Source organism: Neolamprologus multifasciatus, chromosome 17 (assembly GCF_963576455.1).
Source record: "Neolamprologus multifasciatus chromosome 17, fNeoMul1.2, whole genome shotgun sequence".
NCBI classification, from domain to species: Eukaryota; Metazoa; Chordata; class Actinopteri; order Cichliformes; family Cichlidae; genus Neolamprologus; species Neolamprologus multifasciatus.
Window position 1 is genome coordinate 36,752,197 of NC_140455.1, and position 27,897 is coordinate 36,780,093.

Consider the following 27,897-nt stretch of genomic DNA (forward strand, 5'->3'; position numbering starts at 1 on the left):
CAGCAGTAAAGCCCCGATCAGAAGCAAAATCAATAACACATCCGTTCATCCTGATCCACAACTCAGAGCAACAAAAGCAAACTGTACCTGTTTACATGACTCTGCAGGTGGAAATTCAATTACAAAACATACAAAACTGGATTCATTGTAACAAAATCTACCAACACTGTTCTTATGTGTTTATAGTCTATAGTTCAACCAAGTGTTTGTTAGTGGACCTGTATACTTTCTCACATATTCACTATAAACACTGTGACAGGATTGTGTATGTTTGACCATATTAACTACAAACAAACTATAACACTGTAAACACACACGTGTGTGTCCAGAGCTCATCAGATGCTTCATAAATCAAACTGTCATTTCTGACAAATACAAAAGCATCAAACAAACATTACAGTTTGTCCCAGTTTACCATTAGATGGTAAACTGGGATTAAGTTTGTCCCAGCTTACCATTAGATGGTAAACTGGGACAAACTTAATCAACCCTGTTGACCATTATCCCTTAAATATTGTGGTACAACGTAGTCAAACTTTTTTTACTCATCATCCACACAAAAAATAAATAAATTGAAATAGCCTAGTCAGGGTTTTCTACTGTGACAGGTAAAGAAGACCTACTTGTTAGGATCGGCTCCTTTAAAGAAGGTGTTGACTGTTTCTGTGAACGCAGCCGCCACAGGAAGCGTGTCCTGAGCTCCCATGGTGAGAGGACTGGGCCCTCGAGAGCAGCCTACGAGTAACCAACCCACACGTACACATTTGTAATTAAAATAAATGCTCCACTGTTGCCGTTTGATTTGTTGAGGTTACTGTCAGAGACAGATAGACATTCAAATTATAACAATTTTCTAATTCTTAAACCTAATTTTGATATTAATAAATCCAAACTTCAGCCCTGAATACAAACACGTCAGCAGAAATCACTACATGAAAAATAGATGATCTAAATCTTAAACTACGCTCTCTGCATCAAACTGTGTGTGGAGAAAATAAGGAACGAAACATGAACAAATTAAGAGTGATGACATGAACAAATTAAGAGTGATGACATGAAATGAAACAAATACTGGTGTTAGTAAAGAGGCACGAAAACAGCACGTTATATGTACGGATGACATTTCTCTCTGCTCTTTGACTGTGAACTGCTTCCAATGTCTCCCTCAGATTAGATTTCTACACAGTGGGTTATATATGTCTGTTTTTAACTGAATAAGCACAGCTGGATGTTTTAAAAAGAGACAGAGGCAGACAGAGAAAGGCAGATGTGCATGCGTACTCCAGACATGCTGACAATTTGTGTTTTTTGGACAAGATCAAAGATCATCAGAGAGCCCAAGATCAAACACCCGACAGGTAAATGATGACAGTACAGAGAAAAGTGATTAGTAAAGTAGACAAAGACTAATGAGTCTTTAGGGAATGAATCAGTGCAGACGTGATGAAAATGAACATCATCATCAGAAGAAGTTAGAGGGAGATATTGCACCGCATATCTGGCTCTAGGTGAGGGGGCTCAGTCGGGACGACAGCATGGCCAAGGTTAGGGTAATGAAGGGATGATGATGATGGAGGAGCCGAGAGGGGAAGGAGGAAAGGGGGAGGAGAGAAGAAGGCCAAAGCTTGCACGAATGAGCCTCGTAATAACGTGTGTGCGCGCTACCCTGTTGCAGAGAAAACTTACCTTCAAAGGTTAAATAAAACTTCCCTCTGTCAAACCATACAAGGGATGGCTGGTCATTCTCTGTGAGGGTTCGAGGGTAGAGGGGGGGGGGGGGGTCGGGAAAGGAGGACGAGGAGGAGGGAGGAGGTACAGGGATGAAAGGCGGGGAAGTGGGTGAAGAGGGGTGAGAGGGGCAAGGAGAGAAGGACAGTAGCGTGAGTCTCACATGGCAGGTCTATTACACGTCACAGTGAGGTGAAACGTGGAGGTGGAGGCTGGGGGGCGAAAGAGGACAAAGGGTCGAGGAGCATGTGACAAGATGGGTGATACACAGTGGTCTTTTTTTTGTGTTGGGGGGGGCCAACGTTTTCTCCAAAGCAAAACATTAGAAACAAGCTGACGTTCCAATTCAGTGACTTTTCATCAGCAGATACCCGAGTGTTAAAACTGATCAGGTCTCACAACAGGCCTTCAATTATGAAACACGCCAGGATGGTCTGCAGAGGGAAGCCATGAGGCTGAGATCAGACGATAGCAGGGAGGCGGCGAGACTGTAGTACGCTGCACCCCACGTTTCAGGTGCAGATGCTTTTACAAAGACACCTGAACCGCCCTCACGGACGCCAGGGAAAAAAAAGAGGACGGACTCAGAAAGTCCCAATTAGTTACCATCATACAACAGAAATAGATAAACAGTTTAAACCAAATTAAACCATATTTCAGTTCATTTTCTGACTTTTTTTAATAATATAATAATAACATGGTAATAAACCTGAACACTGGTGGATCCTGTTTTCCCCCCAAATGCAATTAAAAGAATAAGAAACGTTAAACTGGAGCAGCAGTATTTTCCTAATCATCTGCACTCCAGCTCTAATGTGACTCCAACATGTCTGACGGATGAAAAACTGTACTTTTTTGTCACGCTGACACTGTAAACTTTGCAAATACTCCACAAAAACAGGGGAGGCCTGTTCCTCTCCGTGCTATGGCTCCTGTGACTAAAGGTCTGGGAGGACTGAGAGTGTCGGGTGATGGAACGATGAGAGCAGACTGCTTCAGAAAAGAACAAAAGGGCAGGTGTTCAGATGGGGAAGGCGGGGGTCCGGTAATATGTTGGTCTCTATGTTGAAGAGAGCGTGGGCGACAGGTGTGAAAGGTGAGCGTCAGAGGTCAAGCGTGGGAGCAGACCGATGCTTTACAGCCTGGTTGAGAGACTGGTTGAACTCGAGGCCGTGTCGTGCACTCCTGTTGTAGACCGAGGACGGCATGAATACCAAGCAGCTGCTGCCTGTCGAATTCAGCCTAAATCTCACGCCAGGCTTCAGATGACTCTAAGCAGAAGCGCTGATCTGCCGGTACGAGTGAGCTGGTGAGTTTGAGTGCGCGTGAGAGGAAAAAGACAGACGATGTGAATCTCGAGGTCCGACAAGATAAAGAGCTCCTCAGACATGCGAACGGCACACAAACACTCAAACACACTCTTGTGCTGCAAACTGAGAGCAAAGGTATCTGGGAGCAACCGCACTGCACGCACAATATGTGTCGCCGAGAGACGAGACAGGAGGTTGCCATGGGAACATGGCGAGACAGTCACTGGTGCACAGTCATAAAACAGAGAGAAAAGTCTTAGAAGCGGGCAGATGGGCCGGGGGGGTGGGGGGCACTTTTTTTTGGAGTACTATGCAGTAGATTCAGCTTTTTGTGTCACCACAGCTTTCGTTTTTTTCCCGGCAGATTTCACTGTGACATCCAAGAGAATGAGCGAGAAAGACGAGGAAGAAATGACAAAGATATGCAGATAAATGCATTCGATGGCTGAGAAATGCGTGGGAAGGTAGTAAAACAATGTAGAAGTGGTGGTTTCGCTGAAAAATGATGCCATATTCAAAAGGAAAAGAAATAAAGTATGTCTGGTGCGTCCTTACATCTTTGCACAAATCATAAAGCAGATGAGTGAAAAAAGGAGGTGTAAGAAACATGATTTGGTATGCACTGTGCTTCTAAAGCCTGACAGGAGGCTACAAAACCTGTTGACCTCCGTCTAAAAAAGGCACAAAACACTCACTGATGGCTTTTACCCTTCTCTGTGCACTGCGCTCCGGGTAAAGAGCATCCAAATCCAAAAACTCTCAAAACAAGCACTCACCAAACCCTTACCTAACCCGCCCCCCGTCCCCATGTGGAGGAGGAGGGGGGGTGCTTTACCCTACCTGCAAACGAATCAAAGTGTCTCTCAAAGGTGGGAAGTTTGTCTACATATACATCATCCTCTGACGAGCCAAAGAGACAAACAGCAAAAAAAGCAAACAAAAAGAAATCAAACCATGAAAGACAACGAAAAATGATCAGAACTGTGATGCACATTCAATTCAAATGGGAGAAAAACAAATATAGTCAATTATAATACATATGCTGATGAAAATACACAATTTAAAAAGTGGGGAAACTTTAAAGGAGCTATTAGAATATTTCATAATAAGCAGTTTACGAGACTGTTTTCATGCACAAAGAATACAGATTAAATTAAGCGGCTGTAACAGAGACCTCTGTAAAAATGTAATTTATTCAGTCTGTCCCTGCAATTTGTTTAAGAGGAAAAAAGCACCCTCCAATCGGGGACTAGATTCTGCTTTTACATAACTGCTGCCTCCAGAATGTGTATTTATTATTTTTTTAGTATTATGACTCAGCTATGTTACAGTCTACTGAGATTTGCCATTATCCACTAAAAGCTGCACTGCGGGCTCCTTTAAAACCGACTCTAAAGTTACCAAGGAGTAGAAATTGTTGTTGTGTCACTAATTTATTTAAGGATGGTTTGCACTGTAAAATTTTCATATTCTCACCTCCTACTCACACCCTGCAAGTGTGAGCATGAAAATCAATTTCCCCGTGTTTGTGTGTTAACTTGAATCAGATACTATATCTATATATAGATATATCTACAGATATCTCTATATCTATCTATATCTCTATATTTATCTATATCTCTCTCTATATATCTCTATATCTATCTATATCTCTCTCTCTATATCTATCTATATCTCTCTCTATATATATCTCTATATCTATCTAGCTCTCTCTCTCTCTATATATATATATATATATATCTATATATCTAGATCTCTATATCTCTATATCTATCTATATCTCTATCTCTATCTCTATATCTATCTATATCTCTCTCTATATCTCTATATATCTCTATCTATATCTCTATACCTATCTATATCTCTCTCTATATCTCTATATATCTCTATATCTATATCTCTACATCTATCTATATCTCTCTCTATATATCTCTATATCTCTATATCTATCTATATATCTCTATATCTATCTATATATCTCTATCTATATCTCTATATCTATCTATATCTATATCTCTCTCTCTCTCTATATCTCTATATATCTATCTCTCTATATCTATCTATATCTCTATATCTATCTATATCTCTCTCTATATCTATCTATATCTCTATATCTATCTATATCTCTCTCTATATATCTCTATATCTATCTATATCTATATCTCTCTCTATATCTCTATATCTATCTATATATCTCTCTCTATATCTATATATCTATCTATATATCTCTCTCTATATCTCTAGATCTCTAGATATCTATAACTCTATCTATATCTCTCTCCCTATATCTATCTATCTATATCTATCTATATCTCTCTCCCTATATCTATCTATATCTCTCTCTCTATATCTATCTATATCTCTCTATATATATCTATCTATCTATATCTCTCTATATATATCTATCTATCTATATCTCTCTATATATATCTATCTATCTATATCTCTATCTATATCTATCTATATCTGTGTGTGTGTGTGTGTGTGTGTGTGTGTGTGTGTGAAGTTCAGAACTCTTATCTTTAGGTGTAATTAAATCTTTATCAATAAATAGAAATGTAAACAGAAAACGATCATTTGCATGTTTGTAGAAGGTTTCGCTCTGTGATAATTAGATGCTGCAAAACAACATCAAAGGTGAAACTGCTGCCATTTCCAGACAAAAAGAACCAAAACAAATAAAATGAGTAAATGCACAGGTGCATGACTCATGCGCACAAACGCTACATGCAAAGTTCGTAAAATGCATGTAAAACTTTTAATATAATGACAGAAGATGCCCCTGCTAGCCTCTGTGACCTCCACATCCATCAGGAGACGTGCTGCAGTGTTGAGCGGATGGTTCACACACCTGTTACAGACACAGAGAGCTCCTTGCCCACGGTAGGAGTGGTGGCGGCACTCATCGAGTTGGTGGAGGAGATGGAGGAGGTGCTCTCAGCCCTCGCCAACGGAGCAATGGGTGGAGGGCTGGCCGAGTGAATCGGTGGGCTGAATGGGCGATTCTGAACAGAGAAAGGAGACGAGAGACGGGAAGGAAACAAGAAGCAGTTTAGCATGCGGCATTTTAAATACTATGTACACAGCCGCTATAAACTCTTTGGGATTATCAAGTTAAACCCTGATTAAGAAAGTCGATGTAATGATTATTCTTTTGCCACTTCTTTCTTGACTCAAAGGTAAACAATGCCTAAATCCCCGAATCAGAACCAAAGAATTGAAAGATATGAGTGACAAAATTAAAAGAGGTCTTACCGCATCGCCTACACTAGGTTTCCCTGGAGGAAGTTTGGGTCGTGAAGGGGGACGAGGTGGAGGGGGAGGCGGGGTGGGGTTGGCTGACGACGGCGTGGCAGGTCGTACGGGTGAAGAGGAACCTGAAGAGGCGCGCAAAAAACACAAATGGGATTCATTTAATTATTCAGTTTGGAAAACGACTAAACAAAAGGACAGAGTACCATCAGCACTCAGAAGTATTGTTTCATTTTTCACTTCACAGGATCGCTGTCGTGATCTACTACACACCTTATATCCTCCATACAGCATTAAGAGCACACATCCCTCTACGTGCTCTCTCTCGGGTCTCCTTTACCACTGACAAAACTGGAAAAATGATTCCGCTCAGATGTTCAAACATTTCATTTTGAAAACTCAAGAGGAAATTTGATCAGTTTTATTCCTCGTTCGAAGATTTTTCGCCACATCGTTACATCCACTTTTTTGGACACTGGCTCAGTACATTTAACCTAACAAAACAAAACCGCCCACACTGCTGTCTTTGTCCACGTTTCCCACATATTGGGCAGCTCAAGGACGGATCAAAAAGCAAAAAGCTAAAAAACAAACAAAGAAAAAAAAGCACTAAAATGCAACAAAAAGCATAGAAATTCAAAGCAAGTCAAGTTTTTAAGTAAAACGTAAAAGAAAAAGGCTCTGGTAACATAATACGCTCTAAGGCAAAATGCTATTGTACATAAATCTGGGCCAAAACATGACCTCTTTTCCAGGAAGAACATGCAGGAGAACTGTTCCTGTGATGCAAGTTCCAACAAAAGTGGTGCAATCAGCTGAAAGAAAACCTGAGCAGGGTGCACTGCTGACATGATGCCTCAGCTCACAACACTGTCAGCGTCCGTTTGCAATGACACCATTAAAATTAGCAGTTAAGTGATCAGGTGACGTGTTTTTTCTTTTCATTGTAGTGAGAATATTTCTTGTAAACCATCTAAATTAAGTTTCAGAATATTTTGAACCCAACAAATATATTTCAGTGAGAATCTTGAAGCGCTCACCGCTATTCGTGCCGCCGGCCCCAGATGTGGGACCTGGTGATGAAACCACTGCGCGGTACGTTGGAGGAGGTGGTGGCGGAGGTGTACTTCTACTGCCTTGGATTGCATCTTTGGGCGAAGTGACAGTTTCACCTCCATCCTCTTTGGGATGGGTGGTGCTTGTATTGTTGGGCTTCTCTTCTTGACAGAGGACGAGAGGCGGCGGGACGGAGCGAGCCGCAGGCTCCTTGGAAGGAGGCGTCGCTGCTGGAGTGCTTATTTTGGGGGTGGGCGCAGGTGGGACACTTGGAGGTGAACTAAGAGGAGGAGGGGAGGAAACGGGAGGAGATGAAAGCTCCTTTGTTGCAGGAGATGGAGAGGTGGCGAGCGTGGGAGGGTTTTGGTCTTTGAGAGCGGGAGGACCCGAACGGACAGAAGGTACGACTTGTTCCTCTGAGGGAGGCGGGGAAGTTGGTAGAGGGGGAACAACATCGTCTTCTGGGGGAGGTGAAGTAGGCAGAGGTGGTGCAAAGTCTTCCGAAGGAGGTGGTGATGTAGGTAAGGGTGGGGCGTGAAGCACAGGTGGAGGAGAGGAGGCTGGTAATGGAGGTGCTGGTTCTTCTGGAGGAGGTGGGGAGGAGGGGAGGGGAGGTGCGGGGTCCTTTGGTGGAGGCGGCTGGTCGGGAGCTTCTTCGCTGAAGCAGACCCACGAGTCGCCCGTATCCTCGCAGGCAGGGGGGGCCTGCTCCGGTCCGAAAATGTTGTCCAAGTCGGCTATTGAAGGCTTCCTGTCTGCTCCTGTAGACGCTTCTGAAACAGAGATAAGGGCAATTTAAAAAAGAAAGGGGGGGGGGGTTGTTTGCAGATGTGCTCAGCAAGGAGATAAAAGATCACAGGGAGACAAACAGACTGACGAAGTTAGCACCGGAACATCAAGATAAACAGACGACTGAGGTCAAATTTAAAAGCTTGTTTCAGTTTGAGGCGATTTAACGGGAGGCAGAAACAGATGAGCAGACTCTTACCAGCATCATCTGCAGACGGGGGGCTATTTGGTGGAGAAGCTGGGACATTCTTGGGTGGAAGTGGAGGTGGAGCTGCAAGTATATCACAAGTTTAACAATGAATGCAATAATTACCTGTTTCACATCACTGCAGCTGGTGATGGGCTGCATACAGTCGGACTCAAGGCGCAAACGACAACAAAGGGAAAAAATGAATGAAGAAAATAAGCCAACACAAGATGAACATTTGGATCTATAAACAGGCACCGCCATCGTATTCCAGAGACAACATGAGGGGGGATCGTCCCAAATTACCCACCATGCAACACAGAACATTCAGCCCCCATCAGCCCAAACGCATGCAGGCAAGGGTTGGTGCCCAATGATGGAAACTTATTGAACGTCTGAATCACGTGCTCGTGAAATGACTGATGAAATGAAACGGGTACGATGGCTGTTTGATCAGGTCAGTTTGCAGATTTCTCAGGATGATGAGCTGAGCTGATCCAGCTGTGTGTTCATTTCACAGGGACGGGGAAGTGCGGCGCAATGTGGAGGGAATGGCGCAACTTACTTCCTGTGGGAAAGGATCTTGTCAAAGAGGATTCAGGCTCTGATAGAGGAGTCCCCCACACGTCACACTCGGACAGAACCGCTAAGTTCAGGAGGGGACAGAAAAGGCCATCGTGAAGGGCGTTAGCAGCGAAACACTTAGGGCTCGAGATCCTTTGGGGATGTTTGTGTGAAGCTGTGTCCCAAACGTCGGCTGCATCCTTCGGAGGACCCGGCCTTCGCGGTCTACGTGGGCCGGGTCCTTCAAAGACCGAGAAGGCCGGAAGTGCGAGGCTGTGAAATGGGACGGTCTAGCCTTCGGATAAACTCAGCCGTCTGCTCCTTGCTGTCTAAAATATAACAGGACACTGGCGTAAATACTCGACCGTCTCACACTTCTGTTTAATCAGTTTTCTGTTTGACGTTTATTCAGCTGTGTGAAAACCCCGGAGGAACCCACCCGATGGATTAATAAAGTTTTATTTAATCTAATAACTTTGATCTCAGCCAAACCGATTTACTCCGGAACAAATAAAACACCGAAAAAAAGGCAAACAATAACATTTTTAAGTTATCCGAGTGACTTATATCATGTTTAACCTGAGTAGCGAAAGAGCGGGGGTCTGAAAACGATGACGCCGGGAGTCCGCTGCTCTCGCCGGCTGGAGTGACCATTGAACCCCCCGGCTTGCTATCGAGCTGGTGGGTGACAGACGTCTCCGAAAACGTCGGCACACTTTTGCAAATCTTTGCGACGTCTTTATAAACCAAGCAGAAGTTTGTAATTTACACAGCTACTTTCTCGCCTTAAAATAAGTTAAAAGTTTAATTTGTGGCCCAGAAAGAATAATAAGAGTCATTTTAAAAGCGCCATTGTTGGCAGCTGAAATTTGGCTGGGCTGCGCTATGAATTCTGGGATATGGTGGGCCACGAAGGACACACATCCTTCAAATTCGGGGAAATGAAGGACGCATTTGAAGGAGTCGACGAATTGGGACAGCCTTCGTCGCCTGGCTGTGACGTAATCGGCCCTTAAACGTGGCCTCCGGAGGATGCAGCCGACGTTTTGGGACACAGCTACAGATGAGAACGTCAGTAAAAACAAAGGAAAAACTTCCAGTCTTAGCGACAAACTGCAATCACAATGTGTCAACACAAGAACACGCACTCGATTCAGTGGCACTATATAATATTCGCTTTTATAATTGCATATAAAAAAAGACATCTGAAAAAAATATAAGCTAATAAGCTAAAAAGGATGAATGCAGCGTGACGTAACAAACCTGCAACACATCCCGTCTACACTCTTCCAGCTGTTTCACAAAGACAACGATTCAACTTAAAGGCACATCTGACGCTGCGTCAAATTACACCGAGAATTTCTAACTGACCTTAAGAGGATCTTAATGAAACTGGTATTTACTGGAAAGAAAGTGAAACATTACCAGTTCAAAGTGCCAGACGCAGAGCTTTTCTACTTGTCTGAATTAATGTGAAGGGAATTTGTGTCAAGCTGATGTTACTTACGCCTGACATGGCAGTTGCGTAAGAGCTAAGAGCTCGACCACAGTCTGCATCATAAAATCCTGCAGGGCTGGATGTGAGCAGGTGACGGCAGAATCTGCATATGAACAAGTTTCACTGTGCAAAAGAGCGCGACCTCAGAGGACTGCCGTCAACCATCCTCAACAAAGACATCCGAAACTAGCTGGAAGCCTTACACAGACACGTGTGTGTTTTTCATCAAACTGCTAACATACTTTGACAGCGAAGCATCAACAGAAACATATTCAAAGAGCCAAAACAGACACAGAGGGAGGAGGTTACCTTCAGTTTTCTGTTCTCCAAAGGCTGTTTCTAAAGGAGGCCCAAATAAGCCTGTGGTGTCTTCAGAGACTGGTGTTTGCTGATTGCTGAGACAGAAAAAACAGGACAATACAGAAGAAACTGTTAGCAGTTATTTTAGCAAACAGCTACAACAGTCAGAGTGCATCGTCTCGTTGCATCTTACGTCGTCTGATCAGGCTGCAGCTCTGCTTTCCGCTCAAATCTTCCCAACAATATTACAAATGTGTCATTTTCAAAGTGTGGCAGGAGCATAAACAACGACAGGAAGAATGATGAGAAGAGCTAATGGGATGATTTTGGGGGCAGAATAAAAATAACTGACTTTTACCATTTGTCTTTTGGCATTACAGAAAGAGAAAGTGACTGTGGCTCAATCGCATCTGCAGAAAATACAAATACTTCATATTCACTGTACCGAGGCTGCAACCAACACACCCAACAAACACACACTTAAACATAAAAAGACCTCGTCTTTAGCGCAATAGATATGAAAACCAGGTTGGCACAGCGTGGAGTTTTTGTGTAGATACAGTGGCAGGTCTGCAAAGGACCGTCTGGCTTTAGAGTAGGGCTGCTCGATTATGTCAAAAATTATAATCACGATTATTTTCACTGAAATTGAGATCTCAATTATTTGACGATATTTATTTAACAATAACAACGTGTTGAATAATGACTTTAAAGATTATCAAAAAATAATATAAAATAGTGCAAATACTGATAACAGTGCAAATGTTTGCAATATAAAAAATAAATGAAAAATGTAAACATCTATGTTTAGTGAACTTTGCAGTGTTGCTCTGTGGTGCAGCTACGACACTGTAGCAAAGTTTACACACTGTGTCTACTTGATCCACGTCTGACTCATGAACCCATAATGTTTCCACACCACTCAAGTTTTTTTACCTCTTTTCAACCAACGGCAGTCACTCTCCTCCGGTACCGGTCCGTGAGTCGTTTGGTACCGGGCCACGAGAGTTGAGGCTCAGGTGTGAAATGTATAGTTTTCAGGGTTTTTATCGGTTTTCAGCGTTATTTTGTTATAGTTTTTATCGTTTACTCGGTTTTCCTGGGTCTTTTCACGTGTGTTATGAATAAATCTTCTTTTTTTTGGTACCGGTACTAGTTTTATTTTGTTGTATTTATCCGCGACACCTTAAAGGCCGGTCCATGAAAATATAGTCGGGCATAAACCGGTCCGTGGCGCAAAAAAGGTTGGAGACCGCTGCTCTTAATTGTTGTGACACGTGTTCGAAATGCAGAGAGGTGCGCTCGATTCGCCACACGGAGCAGCGCGAGAGTAAAGCACGAGGGAGGGGCTAATAGTCGGCTCAGTCACTTTTAATGATCGTTGAAAGCCCAGATCGTAATCGTGATTAAAATTCGATTAATTGAGCAGCCCTACTTTAGAGGACAGTTTTTGTCTGGAATTATTTAACGAGATGGCAAAAAGATCAAAAAAGTGCAACCCAAAGACATTTCCTCTTACTACACTATTTTTCATGTGGCATGCCACAGTTTAAGCCTGCAGTTAATAAGCAAAGAAAATATTGAAGATAACAAAAACCTCGCCAACGTATGATGCAGTTTCCAAATGTAGACATTTTATGCATGATGATACAGCGATTGTGCCTCTTGTTACTGACATCAAGAAAAGCTACAGCTGTCTAAAAAAATATGTATAATTAAAATGAACGCGTCAGTGTTGTGGAACGAGCAAAAAGCTAAAATAGACCAACTGCACAAAACTTTTCAGGACTGAAGTGTGATCCGAAGGCAGGAGAAAGGACGAGCAGCGACACAGATACACACCTGGGGGGCTGTGGTGCTGGTGTGGGGGCCACAGCGGGTGCAGGAGGGACGACGCGTCTCGGTCTGGCGATCTCTTCACCTGCGCCCAAAATGAAATGTATTTACGTTAATCTTACATCACATCCTCCTAATTTGTCACTTGTAAAAAGCGAGTTTGGCCTGAGGTGATGAAGCTGATACTTACTGGACGTGTTCCTTTTCAAACCCTGTAACGTGGAAAGAAACAACATGGAAATGTAAAAAGTCAAAGACAGGAAACCTCAGATTGTTATCATATTTGGATCCAACATTCTTCCATCCATGTATGAGGATTTCTAATAAAACCAAAAAAGATGTTCTTAGCTGTTTTATTCTTTTCTTTCTGAAACTGAAACTTCCCAGTGTGTTTGAACAGAGCAAAGACAACAGCTGTTGAAGGTCGGAGGCTGAACTGCGACTAAATCTGATCAGACTGCACTCAGTTACACTTCACATGAGCGGGCATGACTTACACGCATCCATCAGTCCAATAAATGACGATGGCCGATATATTCGGGCAGGTGACTTTTTGATGGGCGGAGCAATGTAATCATGCACGGACCGATTTGGGTGTTTAGAACACAAAAAGTCCAAACATGGAGGAACTAGTTGCCAAAAAGTAAAATGCAAAGTTGTCGCTACCTGATCCGTACCGGAAACCCGATCGGTACCCCGCATGCGCAAATCTTACGTCACTTCCTCTCTTTGCCAACATTGCGACATTCAATATATTTGAATGATACGGTTAGCCCCCAGTTAGCTCCTAGCATTTCTCAACAGCTCTGCCTCCTTTTCGACTACCGGGACATTTAAACAATGGATAATCCGTATACAAACAAATTCCTGCTTTTCTCCTCAACAGAGAGCGTTCCCTGATTGAACAAAAGCGCCGTAAAAGAATAACAATGGCGCCTAATTACAGACTTAATAATACTGACTTAGTAATGTGTCACATGAAGATTCATCAGCCAGATGAAGTGTTTACTGACAATTGACAGTGATAGCGGACATCATCATCACTATTCCAACAATCCTCTCCACACAGACAAGCATAAACACACTCGACTATCACTAAATCAAATTTAACACACGTTTGTAATGACGCTAATTCAGTTTACAATAGGGTTCATTCGCTCGGTCAGCAGGTGGCAGTATCCTCGTACACTGGGGAGTAAACTGCCATTAAACAAACAGAAGAAGAAGAAAACATCTGCACATGCGCGGTACGGATCGGGTAGACCTGATTTGTACGGTCCAACTTTTTGTCTTTATTATATTGAAATGCTTCATTAATGCAAACATTTTAAGATATACTTATTATTCTTAACATTTTAACAGATTCTCTGACCCATAACTATCGTAAAACGCTACGACCCATTCGCACACACATTCACACACTGGTGATGGCAGCTACATTGTAGCCACAGCCACCCTGGGGCGCACTGACAGAGGCGAGGCTGCCGGACACTGGCGCCACCGGGCCCTCTGACCACCACCAGTAGGCAACGGGTGAAGTGTCTTGCCCAAGGACACAACGACCGAGACTGTCCGAGCCGGGGCTCGAACCGGCAACCTTCCGATTACAAGGCGAACTCCCAACTCTTGAGCCACGATCGCCCCAAAGTAGACACCTTTCGCGCATGCGGGTACCGATCGGGTTTCCGGTACAGATCGGGTAGTGACAAAAGTCACCAATTTGGGATTTCTTTGGCTTTAAACCGGGTGAAAAAGGTAAACCTGAGGATATAACCAAAGAGGTGTGCCACTCGTGCAGACGCACTGTGCCAGCAAAGACTCAAACATGACTTTGTTGGTTGAAACTAACTTATAAATAAACAAATAAATCGCTCTTGTAAAAGCGAGCCTATCGCTGTGGTCGATAAATTCGTCCAATCGCCCAACGTTAATAGGGAGACAGAAAAAATGAAGGGATGCAAAGCTGCTACAACAATAATACTGTTAACATCAAATCTGTCTGAAAGTGGGATACTGGTAAACTAAATCTGCTTGCAGTGGTTTATGGCGTCAAAGCAAGAAGTCTTTAAAGGTTTTCCAAACGTCCTTTGAAGCTGTAAGAAGCCACGTGATAAGATGTGATTGGCGTTCAAAAAAAAAAAAAAAAAAAAAGAGACCAGTGTTGATGATGGGAGGCGACAGCACAAACATTACTGCCTTCTCGGCTGTGATCCCAAACACCAAAGTCTAAGAGAGCATGTGTATGAATTCACCACGAGCAGGATGTGAGAGGCCAACAAAGGGCAGATAAGGAGAGAGAAGAAGGCAGGGAGGAGAGCAGATGAGGAGACACGATGGGGAGTGACTGAAGTGAGACATCAAAGAGTCCGAGCTGTCCAAAGTGTAAATTGTGTCCCCAGTAGAGACCAAGCATGAAGCCATTGAAGGCAAAGAAATACCCAATAGAAGTACACAAGAATATCGCTGATCTTAAAAAGCTAAAAATATTTTTAATGTTAATGAAATTTTGAAACATATTGATCGACTGTTTTAACTGCTTGCCCTTACATATTTCCCCTTATTCAACTGACCCCAAGGACAAGGAGAAATGAATAAGTAGACATGTGGCACATGCTACGGTACATTTAGTCTAAGCCCAGGGAAAAGGAAGAAGAAGCCACTTACCGGGCTGCGTCTCTGTGACCAGCAAAAAGGAAGAGAGAAGAGACACCTGATCAGAGAGTGACAAATCAGTAAAGGAGACATCATATGCATCAGGATGAGAAGAACTTTTGGCCTGGTTGGCTGAATTTGAGGATGTGGTCATAAAAAACGAGCTCATGTGTCTCAGATTTGTATTTTAAATAAGCTCAAACAGCTGTGTGATGTCAAACAGACAATCGGAAAAAAGTGAGAATGACTTATTTAAACTAACTCGAGGTTCGTGTTCAAGAACAACATGTAGTCTCACTTTTCATCCATCTTTATTCTAATCACTTTCCTGCAAACACCACCCTTTTGCCAACTAATCCTTTAGAGTTTCCTTTTATTCTCCCTTGCAGACTCCATCTGCCCTCTTGGCATCTTTAATTTGAACTGAAATCTCTCCATCTGTCTGTGTCATGTCCACCTCGCATCAGCCATCTCTCCCTCCATCGCTCACTCTCGTGCCTGATCCAGTTGTGCAGTGAGCGATTAAAGTGATGCAACAGTGGGTGGGAAACGCTCCTAGAAAGGAGACCTCTGATTGGATACGCTGGTGAAGGACAAAGCTCTGTATTGCTTGTCATAACCAATCACTGCTGCTTGGCTGTATGTAAACAGGAAGCACAGCAGGAAGCTCTCAGACTCTCACGTTATGACCTTTTAGCCTTTAAAGATATTTTCTATTTGAAATATGAAAATGTAAAAGAATCAAAAAGAAAACATTGCTTCTTTGCTTTTGGTGCTCGGGTAGGACACATTCTTTGTTTCTGCCCAAAATAGAAAAAGTAAGATGTCAAAGATATCAAAAGTTATGTGAGATCTCTTATTTAAGCTCAAACATTTTCACTCCATCCTTGACCTTTTGCTGGCCTCTACTGTTTGCAACCTAGTTGTTTGGACTGAGGACTGGGCGCTCAACACTCAAAAACTCATTAAAACCAGATTTAAGAAATCTTAGCCAGCAGAAACACCCTGAAAGACGAGGGCTCACATAGTCCAAATACTTTGGCAGCCACATCATTGTGCATGAGGCGCGAAAACGCTGAGAATAACCTGGCACCGCAGTGACGAGTGGCTACAGCCACAGAGAAATCACAAAACAGGCCCTATAAATATTTCGCTTTAAATGTAGCTAGCCTATTTTCAGCAGGTAGTAAATGCCAAGAGAGATGAAAAGGTTAAAGGGGTGGAGGGGTACAAAGCAAAGGCTTACCGGACTCCTCTACAGAGTTTAGCATCATTTGAGGCAGCGAATAATGAGACGAGAGAGAAAGCAAAATCAAGACAGCACAGGGAGAGAATTAGAAAGATTAAAAAGGAGGAATGGGACATCAACACTGGCATAGCAGAGTCTCTTTTACAACGCAAGCAGTCATCTAAAGCCACAGACACGGGCACGTAAAGCCCGTGTCTGTGGTTAGGTTAGGTTACAGGTTAAAGGTTACAGAAACAACAAACACATACATGCAACAGTCAGTGTTTAGTCTTTCAGTTAACACGTGGCCTATATTCCTTTTTTTAAATTATTTTACCCATAGCCATGAAATAACTGTGTGCAGTAGGGCTGGGCGATATGGCCTAAAATTCATATCGCGATATAATTTGAAGCATGTGCAGTAACGATATATATCACGATATGTTCTTTTCTTCTGTATAACGTGTTTTCCACACTATAAGGACTTAAAATCATTTAATTTTCTCAAAAATCAAGAGTGTGCCTTATGTATGAATTCTGGTTGTGCTTACTGACCTCGAAACGATTTGGGCTGCAGAAATCTGTTAAAAAATGTTTTTAGGGACAAATGCAATCGTCAAATCAAATGCTTCATCTCTTTGCTATGACTATCGCCCGCCATGATTTGCAGATGATAATGGTTTTAGCCGCTGCAATGCTTTTGACCAAAACAGGCACAGCTTGGTGACATCATCAACATGCGCTATCACGATAGAGCGATATAGTCGAAATCTCTATCGTTGGCCAAATTTATATTGTTTATATCGTATATCGTTTATATCGCCCACCCCTAGTGTGCATGTATGAAGAAAACGCGCTGGGCAGTTAAACATCATGCCGATTTGAACCAAAATGAAGAGCAACACCTCAACATCCAACACTCAAATATGTCATACAGTTAGGGCCGCACTTGACATCTTATTGTGTGTTGTTTATCTTCTACTCCTAAATAAGATAAATGTTAAGTATTAGTGTTCAAAGTAGGGCTGCACGATTAATCGTTAGAAAATCGCAATCTCGATTCATACTTATGTGCGATCTCATTTCCAAATGACAACGATTTAAAAAAAAAAAAAAAAAAAGGAAAAAAAAAAAGACGACGACGATTGTACCGCATTTTGATCCGGGACGTAATCTGCATGAAAACAAGCGCTCACTCTTCCTGCTCAACAAATGACAAGGGCGGAGCCTTATACCACGTGATACAGAAGCTGCGCCGTGCAGTGTTGCCAACTTAGCGACTTTGTCGCTATATTTAGCGAGTTTTCAGACCCCCTAGCGACTTTTTTTCTAAAAAAAAAAAAAAAAAGTGCATATCGCTTTTACTCTCAACAAGCAGCGGGTGCTGTAACGCAGTCAGTTCTTCTTTTACTCTTTTACTCTTATGCTGTTTTGTGGATCAGGTTTAAAACTACTTATAAACACACACACAAAGTAACTCCACCAGAGTGCCTATTTCGGGTCACTTTTGCCGGTCCAAGCCCGGGTAAAGGAGCAGGGTTGGAATTGTGACATTACAAAAAACAATAATTGCTAAAAGAAATTTAATTTGTAGTTCTAAATAAATTCTAAATGCATTTAGGACGTTTTTTGCTCACTTTATGTCTCGTCCACGATGTTATTTCTCTCTCCAGCAGCGTAAGTTACAATTACATTAGCATGACCAATTATGCAAATTAGGTGATGACGTCATTTAGCGACTTCTAGCGACTTTTAGGACAACCAATAGCGATTTTCCTTACTGAGGAGTTGGCAACACTGATGCTAAAATTAGCAGGAAAAAACAACGGAGAGCTCGTCAGGGATGACGAGAAAGTGACAGGAGAAAATCCGTCCCGGTCAACCACCCAAACATCAATAACGGGAACCTTATACAGCGCTTCCCTATACCCGTCGAACTCCCGCAGGCACAAAGAAATTACGGAGGCTATCACTTATCACCTGACCAAAGATATGGCTCCATCAACACTGTGCAAAACGAGGGATTTAGGAAAATGATCAACACCCTAGACAAACGCTACACAGTGCCGTCCCGCAACTGTTTTTCTATTGTTGCACTACCTGCTCTACACACGCAGTGTCGAGCAACGGTGGAGACGGAATTTCAAGCAGTACAACATTTTGCGGCAACGACAAAATGTGAGACATTTGTTGTTTTTATGTTTATTTATTGTTTTTTTGTTCAGTCTCAACTGTTACGAAGTTGATGTGCAGTTAATAAGTGCAATAAATATTTATACTGGAAAAGAAAATCGTGAGAGAATCGTGATCTCAGTTCTAAGCAAAAGAAATCGTGATTCTCATTTTATGCAAAATCGTGCAGCCCTAGTTCAAAGCCTAATAAATAGAGCTTGTCACACTGAAATAATAGTCCTTTGAAAATGATCAAAAACTGAGAGAGGGTAAGAAACACCGGCCTCCTCATGCATTAACTCTTCATAAACGTTCACACAGACGTGACCAGCGTGAAAAATCATTCACACGTGATCAGGTTGACAGTCAGTGGGTGAAGTTGGACTCAATTATTAAGGCCCAGAGGCTCAAATGACCACAGCAGACTGACACACAGGTGCCCACTTTCCTACCTGAATAATTCAAGATAGACACTTAAGCCAGCTCTCCTCACTGGAAAACACTCAAGTTATGGGTCCCAGCTAGAAAGGCAGGGGTGTCGCTAATTATGGGCTGTCTGAAGAGGACGCCGGTGAGAATTTGGACTCGTCGACTGAGCTGCATCGCTTCAAATAAGAGCTTCACACCCTGCTATTTTGCAGCGGTGCTTAGATGGTTTCTGCTGTGGTAGGACATCTGCCTCGAGTTACTCCAAACACTGAAGTCAGCGACTATGACCAAGTCTGACCAAGACTGTATCACAAACACTTGAAATCGATTATATGAAATTAGAGGTCTTTTATAAATCATAACAGAGGAATGAAATGTGATTTCAGTCGTCCTCGTGGTGTCCTTATGTCCCGTTTGAGCAATACTGGTTAAAGCAGCTCAACATGTAGTACCACACACAGTAGAAAAGACGATACGGCTACATTTATGCACAGTTAAAACCACAAATCAGAAAATGATGCATGCACGGCTAACTTAAAGCCAGCAGAGACGGACCAGTGAAACCAGATCTACTCACCATGGGAGACGGGGACAGAGCTATGTTGCCTATGGAGGCTTTGAGCTCATCGACCGAGGGCGCCTCCACAACACGATCGGGCGGCAGAGGCTTGATCTTGATCTTGAATTTTTTCCTGTGGTCCTCTTCTTCCTCGGACTCATCGGAGGAGAAGAAGTGAGACTTTTTGGTGGCGAGTGAAAGAAAAATGTCAAGGAAAACAAACGTTTACATTTCATCTTACGGTTGATGAGAAACCCAGGAACCACGGTGAAGCTTTGTGTGTCTGTACTTAAATCTTTTCTTCTTTACAAAAGTCTGTTTTCTGTGACATCGTCCTGTTTAAGACACATTCACAGCCAGAAATCTTCTTTTCTGTTTTTAATGACTTTTTTATTAGCCACATAATAAAAACGAAGACTTCTCTGTATCTTAAATCTGCTGCCGAAACACCTTTTTAAAGAACTTGAGCCATTTCTCAGTAAAACACTAATCATATTGATCTGTTCTGTGAGCCGAGTCACATTTATCTTCCATCACATGCACGACAAAAATTGACCCAACAGTGTGCAGCAAATGCGACACAAACAATGAAAGCGATCCAGTTCTTGCCAAGTAACGTGACAGAAACTGCCACGTATTAAAAACTGTGCTGAGGATATCTTCCTCTTCTAACTCATCTTCAGGTCTGATACTGTAGCCTTCATCATCCACCTCAGGAGAGTTCTGAAAGACACAATGAGTCTGAATGAAGGTGACAAACAGCAGCTGTTCCTGCAGAGTAAAAACTCCACACAGACAACCCACATCCACTGTGTAAGCTACACGTAAACCCGCTGACCTGACGGGACCATCTACAAACAACTAACATGTGTGAAGCTGTTGATCTGTTTTATAAAACACAGAAGAGTCACGACATGAAAGTGAAACCAACAAACAGTCTTGAAAGTCATCTTGGGCCTACAAAGCAGTTTTTACTTACGTATCTGTCCCAGTCGATATCTCCATAGAAGCCATTCGGGGCCCCGTTCGTCTTCTTCTGAGAGCGAGAAAACAGAAACAGTTTGACTCAAATCTCACCAAACAAAAAATGATACCTGCAACTGCATTACACACCTACACAGTGGAACTACGTCTCAGCTAATCTCACCCAAACACCTTGAACTCCAGATTTAAGTCACAAAGCTTTTACTCTGAGGCTACTCTGTTACGTTAGCGGCTCCTCAAGACAGCAAATTGGCTGTTTTTTAGGGATGCAACGATACCAATTCTTTCAAACTGATACGATACCGATACTTGGATCTGAGTACTTGCCGATACCGAGTACAAAAACCAATACTTCTACCACACACACACACACACAATGAATTGGAAGACAGGTTTTATTTTATTCTCTGCCGATAAAAAATAATATCTTAATAAAAATGACCACAAAAAAAATTCAAGTGAAAAATAAGCACTTCTGTTAAATTATTGCAGAGTCTCCACATTGTAATTTAACAAAATATCACTGAACTATTGGCACTGTCTCGAGCTTTCAGAATAATAAATAAACACTTCTGTTTGGAATAAAAGAAATACAAATTAGGTTTGAGAATAAAATAAACTTTTAAATTATTGCAGAGTGTCCATATTGTAAACAAACAAACAAAATAACGAAAGTATTTGGCATTGACAAACGAACTCATCTGCCCGTGGATCATCAGTCCACTGTGCCGTTAAACCAAGAACTGACATCGCGCACACACTGCTTGTCTTTACCTCTTTAGAAAGTTTTGGCACCATTATCTCCCTGATGTGTGGGCGGTTGGGAATTTCATATCGCAGCTCGAGTATGCTGAGAAGACGGTGCAATCCTATGTTTTCCACGACCGGCATTGGCTGGTCATCCAGAGCGATAAAATGAGTCGAGCCTCTGTTATTTTAACTGCCCGTGGATTTTCTCTTGACATTTTTCGTCGCTTTTCCAAAACCTGAGTTAAAGTTGGCTGTTCCACACTGCTGACATTTTGTTTAGCCTAGCTACAGCAGCCTCCAGTTTCTCTTTTTTATCTGGAGCCGCCAGTCTCACTCGCCTAACCCTGTGCCCGTTTAGCGCGGGATGTCCCCCTAGTGGCCAATCTAAAAAACTACAACAAAAATGACAATCCACCCTCTGATTAATGAAATAAGTTAGTATCGGTTCATGGTATCGGTTAACTTTTACGAGTTAACCGATACCACATTTTACAGTATCGGTCCCGATACCCGATACCAGTATCGGTATTGGTGCATCCCTACTGTTTTTTGTTTTGTTTTAAGTTAGTCGATGGAGCTGAACAGGATTTCAACACTGAGGTTTCATCATAACTCCAAATGACTTGGTGTTGTTCCCCTAACACCCCCCACACCCCCACAAAGCTTCCTCAGAGAGCCCGCTAAAGAACAGATAGCTGAAACAGCTGCACTTGCATCAGACCGATGAGTTAAAGAACATACTGCGACGTCTATGACCAGTCTAAGCTCTACACACTACACTTCTCTAGAGTCTAAAAAGCTGAGCTCAGTACCGATTCAACCTCTCGAGGTTCCTGTCAGGTGAAAAGAAGAGGAAAAGAAAAAACACAAAAACAATGTGCTTCACAAATTTCTCTGATGACACAGGCTTACATAAATACATAAAACTGTTTCTGTTACTTACACCATCTCTGTCTGGAGACCCCCTGTGCAAACCAAAAGAGAGGAAAATGTCACTTAAGACACAACTTCTTCATTTAAGTCTTTTTCTGATTAATCCAGATACAAAAAAGGTTTTCACATAATCATAGTCACACACTTCCACAGACACGCAGGTTCATAACGCTTCAACTGCTTTGTGTAGGATTAGAACATGGCTACAAGGCAGCAGTTTCCTTTATTATGACTGTCGTAGTTACATAAATGCAGAACATTTGTTCCCTTTATCTTACACAAAAAACAAGCAACAAGTATTGTAAGCTTGTGTGAGATCCTAAATAACACATGACAGACAATAAAGTGTCTATAAAGTCTATACAGTATTCAGCAGATGATTACAGGAAGCTGCTGTCTAGCATTTCACGCATTTGACATACTAATCCTGTAATTGTTCTTCCTGACCACAATCCCTTCATTCCTTTGCCATAAATATGCATAACCTACTGTCACATATCATTCCCCCCCGAGTGTTCAGTCAGCCTGTGGCTCCACTTCACAGCATCATAGTGAAGCACTAATAAGCTCTGTGCGTGGATCAAACAACAACAGAGGACTTACGTGGAATCATTGTCCTTCTCTTTCTTCCGTATCCCAAAGGCCTTCCTGGTACGTTTTTTCAATCCTGAAAAGACAAAAAGGTGAATTATTCTAAGCAGAAACAAAGACGTGACTAGAAGTTGAAGCTTTCGTGGGTTAAAGGCTCAGTGAACGACTCATCCATCACCCAGGAAATTAAAGAAAATGTTTTATGTGTTATTTAGTGACTCGTTGCATCAATGCGAGGTCAAAAAAAAGAATGAAAACAAAGTTTTCTGAGCACAGCGAACATCAAGAAAGAAGCCGCTAGGGCTGCAGGATTAATCGTTAGAAAATCGCGATCTCGATTCATACTTATGTGCGATCTCATTTCCAAATGACAACGATTAAAAAAAAAACAAAAAAACGACGATTGTACCGCATTTTGATCCGGGACGTAATCTGCATGAAAACAAGCGCTCACTCTTCCTGCTCAACAAATGACAAAGGCGGAGCCTTATACCACGTGATACAGAAGCTGGCTGCTAAAATTAGCAGGAAAAAACAACGGAGAGCACGTCAGGGATGACGAGAAAGTGACAGGAGAAAATCCGTCCCGGTCAACCACCCAAACATCAATAACGGGAACCTTATACAGCGCTTCCCTATACCCGTCGAACTCCCGCAGGCACAAAGAAATTACGGAGGCTGTTACTTATCACCTGACCAAAGATATGGCTCCATCAACACTGTGCAAAACGAGGGATTTAGGAAAATGATCAACACCCCAGACAAACGCTACACAGTGCCGTCCCGCAACTATTTTTCTATTGTTGCACTACCTGCTCTATACACGCAGCGTCGAGCAACGGTGGAGACAGAATTTCAAGCAGTACAACATTTTGCAGCAACAACAAAATGTGAGATATTTGTTGTTTTTATGTTTATTTATTGTTTTTATGTTCAGTCTCAACTGTTACGAAGTTGATGTGCAGTTAATAAGTGCAATAAATATTTATACTGGAAAAGAAAATCGTGAGAGAATCGTGATCTCAATTCTAAGCAAAAGAAATCGTGATTCTCATTTTATGCAAAATCGTGCAGCCCTAGAAGCCGCTGAGAAACTGCTGACTTTTAATGCACAGAACAGGAGTTTGATTACTAGCTCAAAATGCTCGCAGACAAACTCACAAGGTGAGAACAAAATCAGCCATTAAGTTACTGGAGTTGGTAATTACTCAGTGATTCAGGGGTCATACCAAACCAGCCTTCTACAGTCATCACCTCACATCTCCTGAAGCTCTAATGGAGCCGCTCATTGAAAAACAAACAATTACAGCGCTGGTGTGTTTAGGCCTCAAGGAATCTCGAGTTAATGCCTTAAAACAAAACGCATTTACTCTGGACTCGGTACAGCTGCAGGACAAAAGGTGAAAGACGAGAAACGCAGACACTGTTCACATGAAACTTCTGGACTTTCTCCTGTTTTACCAATTTAAGCACAAAGTATCCTGTTTGTTCAGGAATCACTCTACAAAAACAACTCTGCCAGTTGACCAGCACATTAGTCCAGCTTCAAGTTTTAAAAATTAAACATGTAATCTTAATCTTAATATGTAATCCTCCTGTCTATGAAATGAGTCATGTTTAATTTAGTTACATTAGGCTAAACAAACTCAAATGCTCGCACCTCTTTCTTACCCCAAATGAAGGCCCAGCTGTCCTCCATTTCTTCTCCAATGTTTCCCTTACTCTCATGCTTCCTCCTCTTTGTGTGGTTGCGATCTCATCACATAATCTAAGGACCAACCTCACACCACATGCAGTTACACACAAGTCTCCAAACAGAAACTTGATGCTACTTCACACACACACAAAACGGTATCGTGCTCCCGTCCTTGATGTGTTCTGGTACTCAAATTCAACACCAGTGACCCTACTCATGAATAAAAGACAAATATCATCATCGTAGTCTCCTGCTAAAAATTAAGAGCGTCTACAGGAAACCACACCAAAGCTCAGCAGACTCACAGGGACAAAAGCAGAGTACCTGCACCTTGTTTACATTTTTTCCATGTTTTTATTTCATTTCTCCACTCGACTAATTTTGCATCAGAGCGAGAAATCAATCCGAGAAGACCTCCAGGACAGACGCTCCCAGAAATACTCTCCATTGATGCTGCCAACATATTCAGCCTTGCATCCTATTAATGGTGACTGTCAAGGTTCACATGAATATCCCGCTGCTTACAATCAGCACCAGCACACATACAGAAAGACTAAAGGCAGTTTCATATGTTGCACGTAAGGACATGATCTGTCTTTATATATGAAAAGGTAGAGACACACACACACACGTCACTGCAGAATATTCATGATGCCAAGAGCGTCATGAATTCTGACGGACACGAGTAGATCAGGTGTTGGAAAGAAGTGCTCGTTTCTATAAAGGCAAGGTCAAAAATAAGAGTTTAGGTAAGATCAGAAATCTTACGAGGCACACGATGAGCACTCTTTCATATGAAAACATCGGCTTTTAATCAGTGAGGTCACTGAGATCGTGGATGAAGAGCAGGAAGGTTTCCGTTTTTCTTTTAATGCTTTCTTATCCTTTTATCTTATGGTGATGCATCACCCGTAGGGCTGCTCAATTAATCGAATTTTAATCACGATTACGATCTGGGCTTTCAACGATCATTAAAAATGACTGAGCCGGTTATTAGCCCCTCCCTCGTGTTTTACTCTCGCGCTGCTCCGTGTGGCAAATCGAGCGCATCTCTCTGCATTTCGAACACGTGTCACAACCTTTTTTGCGCCGCGGACCGGTTTACCCATATGGAAAAGATGTATATAAATCTTATAAAGTTGGTATCTGTCTTGTGTGAAACTTGTATGAAAAGCATACAAGAGTAAAAACAGATATAAGATCCCTTGAAAAATTATATAATGAAACTTGTATGTTTTGGATACTTACTAAAACAATATATGAAAGTAATGAGAAAGTGGCCACTTTCATGAGTAAATCATATAAGTTTTTACTATTTCTTTTCCATATGGGTATGGGTACAATATTTTCATGGACCGGCCTTTAAGGTGTCGCGGATAAATACAACAAAATAAAACTAGTACCGGTACCGAAAAAAAGAAGATTTACTCATAACACACGTGAAAAGACCCAGGAAAACCGAGTAAACGATAAAAACGATAACAAAATAACGCTGAAAACCGATAAAAACCCTGAAAACCATACATTTCACACCTGAGCCTCAACTCTTGCGGCCTGGTACCAAACGACTCACGGACCGGTACCGGTCTGAGGCCCGGGGGTTGGGGACCGCTGATTAAGAGGACCCGAGGGAAGCTCAGAAAGCTCAGCAGAAGTTATTTGGAGAGGAGAGTGACTGCTGTTGGTTGAAAAGAGGTAAAAAAAACTTGAGTGGTGTGGAAACATTATGGGTTGGCGGAGTCAGACGTGGATCAAGTAGACACAGTGTGTAAACTTTGCTACAGTGTCGTAGCTGCACCACAGAGCAACACTGCAAACTTCACTAAACATAGATGTTTACATTTTTCATTTATTTCTTATATTGCAAACATTTGCACTGTTATCAGTATTTGCACTATTTTATATTATTTTTGACAATCTTTAAAGTCATTATTCAACATTGTTATTGTTAAATAAATACCGTCAAATAATCGAGATCTCAATTTCAGTGAAAATAATCGTGATTATCATTTTTGCCATAATCGAGCAGCCCTAATTACCCGTCTAACACGTTACAGACCTTAGACATAAACAGCCATCGATGTCCTTCAGCAAAGCGACAAAGTACCAAAATACAACAAGTATTATTACTTTCATGTACTTCAGCAGGGCGACTGTGGAAGCCATCGTGCTGTTTGTGTGTCCCTGTGAGTACATACGTATGTGTCGTTTGCTGTCTGCTCATTCTGTTTGTATTTTACAGACACGAATGAAACATGCACACTTCTCACACATACACCGACAGCTCCTCCCCTCAGCTGATGTCGAGCTTTACCCCTTTCGAAGTACAGACGACTTCATTTCGCGATGCCAAACTGCAATCGCTTCTTTCAATCTCTGGCTTTCCCAGACCAGTTTCCCCTCCTTCTGATCTCAGTGAACAATCTGTGGGAGGCTTCCAGATGAGGACACAGTGTGCTCTCTCTCAGCCTTTAGTATAACGGATGGAAGGAGCTTAAATTGTTCCTTCAACAGCTGGGCTACCAAGGCACAGACGTTTATTTTAGTCTGATATCGTCGTGTCCGATTAATCTTTGAAGAGTTTGACTTGTGGCTCGCTCACACTGGGGTGGAGTTTTCCCAGTTTTAATGAGGTTGCAACTAGGAAACCAATGAATAAGTAAGCAAGTAAACAAACATAAATGGGAATAAAATTAATAAATAAATAATAATCAGTGGACCCACTGATGCAGAAAGTTTTTTGGTGCCAAACCTTAAAATACTGCAAATAGTCGCACCAACCAACTGGTCTCCAACAGACTGATCAAGCAACACAACCAACCTGATCCCACGGTGACTGCACAGGTCACGGGTGGGAGGCAACCGGTCTCCAAACAATCACGGCCTGATGTGAACTGACTGCAAACACTTGCAGACTGACTGCTTTGCAAATGACTGCAGACTCATTTATTTAACCTGAGTCTGCAGCAACGAGCACAACTCATCTTTGTGTTTTTGATGAGGGACGTGACAGCTGGTTGCTAAATGTTTGTGTTGTGGCTATTTAAAAAATAATAAGATCGTCGAGCACCTTTATCATCATTCAGTTAAATCACCAACCTGCAGCAACTACATGAATCTTTATAGACAAACTGCTGTTTGAAATCTGAGGTAAACGTGAATTTTTCTGTGAACATAGATGGCAACAAATTTGCGACTTGCGAGTTTACCAGTTAATCGCCGTCCCATCACATATGTTATTATCATCAACTTGACCCCATTCGATCCCAAACTAACAGCAGATCGACAGCAGACTAAATGTTTAACCCCTTCATGCGCAGCGGTCACCACAGTTACAGCTATTCAAAGGCCGTTTTCTTTTATTTGTGTCAGTCTTGATGGTA

The 27,897-nt window shown here is 42.2% G+C and overlaps 1 protein-coding gene and 1 long non-coding RNA gene across 3 annotated transcripts in view; one reads left to right on the forward strand and one right to left on the reverse strand.

Moving 5' to 3' along the window:
* LOC146499816 (uncharacterized) overlaps positions 1–27,897 on the forward strand; it is a 146,736-nt gene that overhangs the window by 16,462 nt on the left and 102,377 nt on the right. The gene's annotated exons all lie outside the window — the stretch shown is intronic.
* sgip1a (SH3GL interacting endocytic adaptor 1a) overlaps positions 1–27,897 on the reverse strand; it is an 80,981-nt gene that overhangs the window by 7,639 nt on the left and 45,445 nt on the right. Inside the window, exons 4-21 of one of the 2 annotated variants that reach the window (XM_085138545.1) lie at positions 22,831–22,894; positions 22,238–22,259; positions 22,107–22,127; positions 20,540–20,596; positions 20,220–20,283; positions 19,579–19,754; positions 15,185–15,196; positions 12,711–12,732; positions 12,527–12,605; positions 10,694–10,779; positions 8,888–8,968; positions 8,335–8,406; positions 7,331–8,119; positions 6,294–6,415; positions 5,890–6,043; positions 3,879–3,938; positions 1,687–1,746; positions 624–735 (exon numbers count right to left, since the gene is read on the reverse strand). In XM_085138545.1, the coding sequence (XP_084994671.1) occupies positions 624–735; positions 1,687–1,746; positions 3,879–3,938; positions 5,890–6,043; positions 6,294–6,415; positions 7,331–8,119; positions 8,335–8,406; positions 8,888–8,968; positions 10,694–10,779; positions 12,527–12,605; positions 12,711–12,732; positions 15,185–15,196; positions 19,579–19,754; positions 20,220–20,283; positions 20,540–20,596; positions 22,107–22,127; positions 22,238–22,259; positions 22,831–22,894 (2,053 nt within the window). Of the gene's footprint in view, positions 1–623; positions 736–1,686; positions 1,747–3,878; positions 3,939–5,889; positions 6,044–6,293; positions 6,416–7,330; positions 8,120–8,334; positions 8,407–8,887; positions 8,969–10,693; positions 10,780–12,526; positions 12,606–12,710; positions 12,733–15,184; positions 15,197–19,578; positions 19,755–20,219; positions 20,284–20,539; positions 20,605–22,106; positions 22,128–22,236; positions 22,260–22,830; positions 22,895–24,489; positions 25,572–27,897 lie in introns of those variants that run through there. The other variant, XM_085138546.1, reaches the window with a different exon arrangement.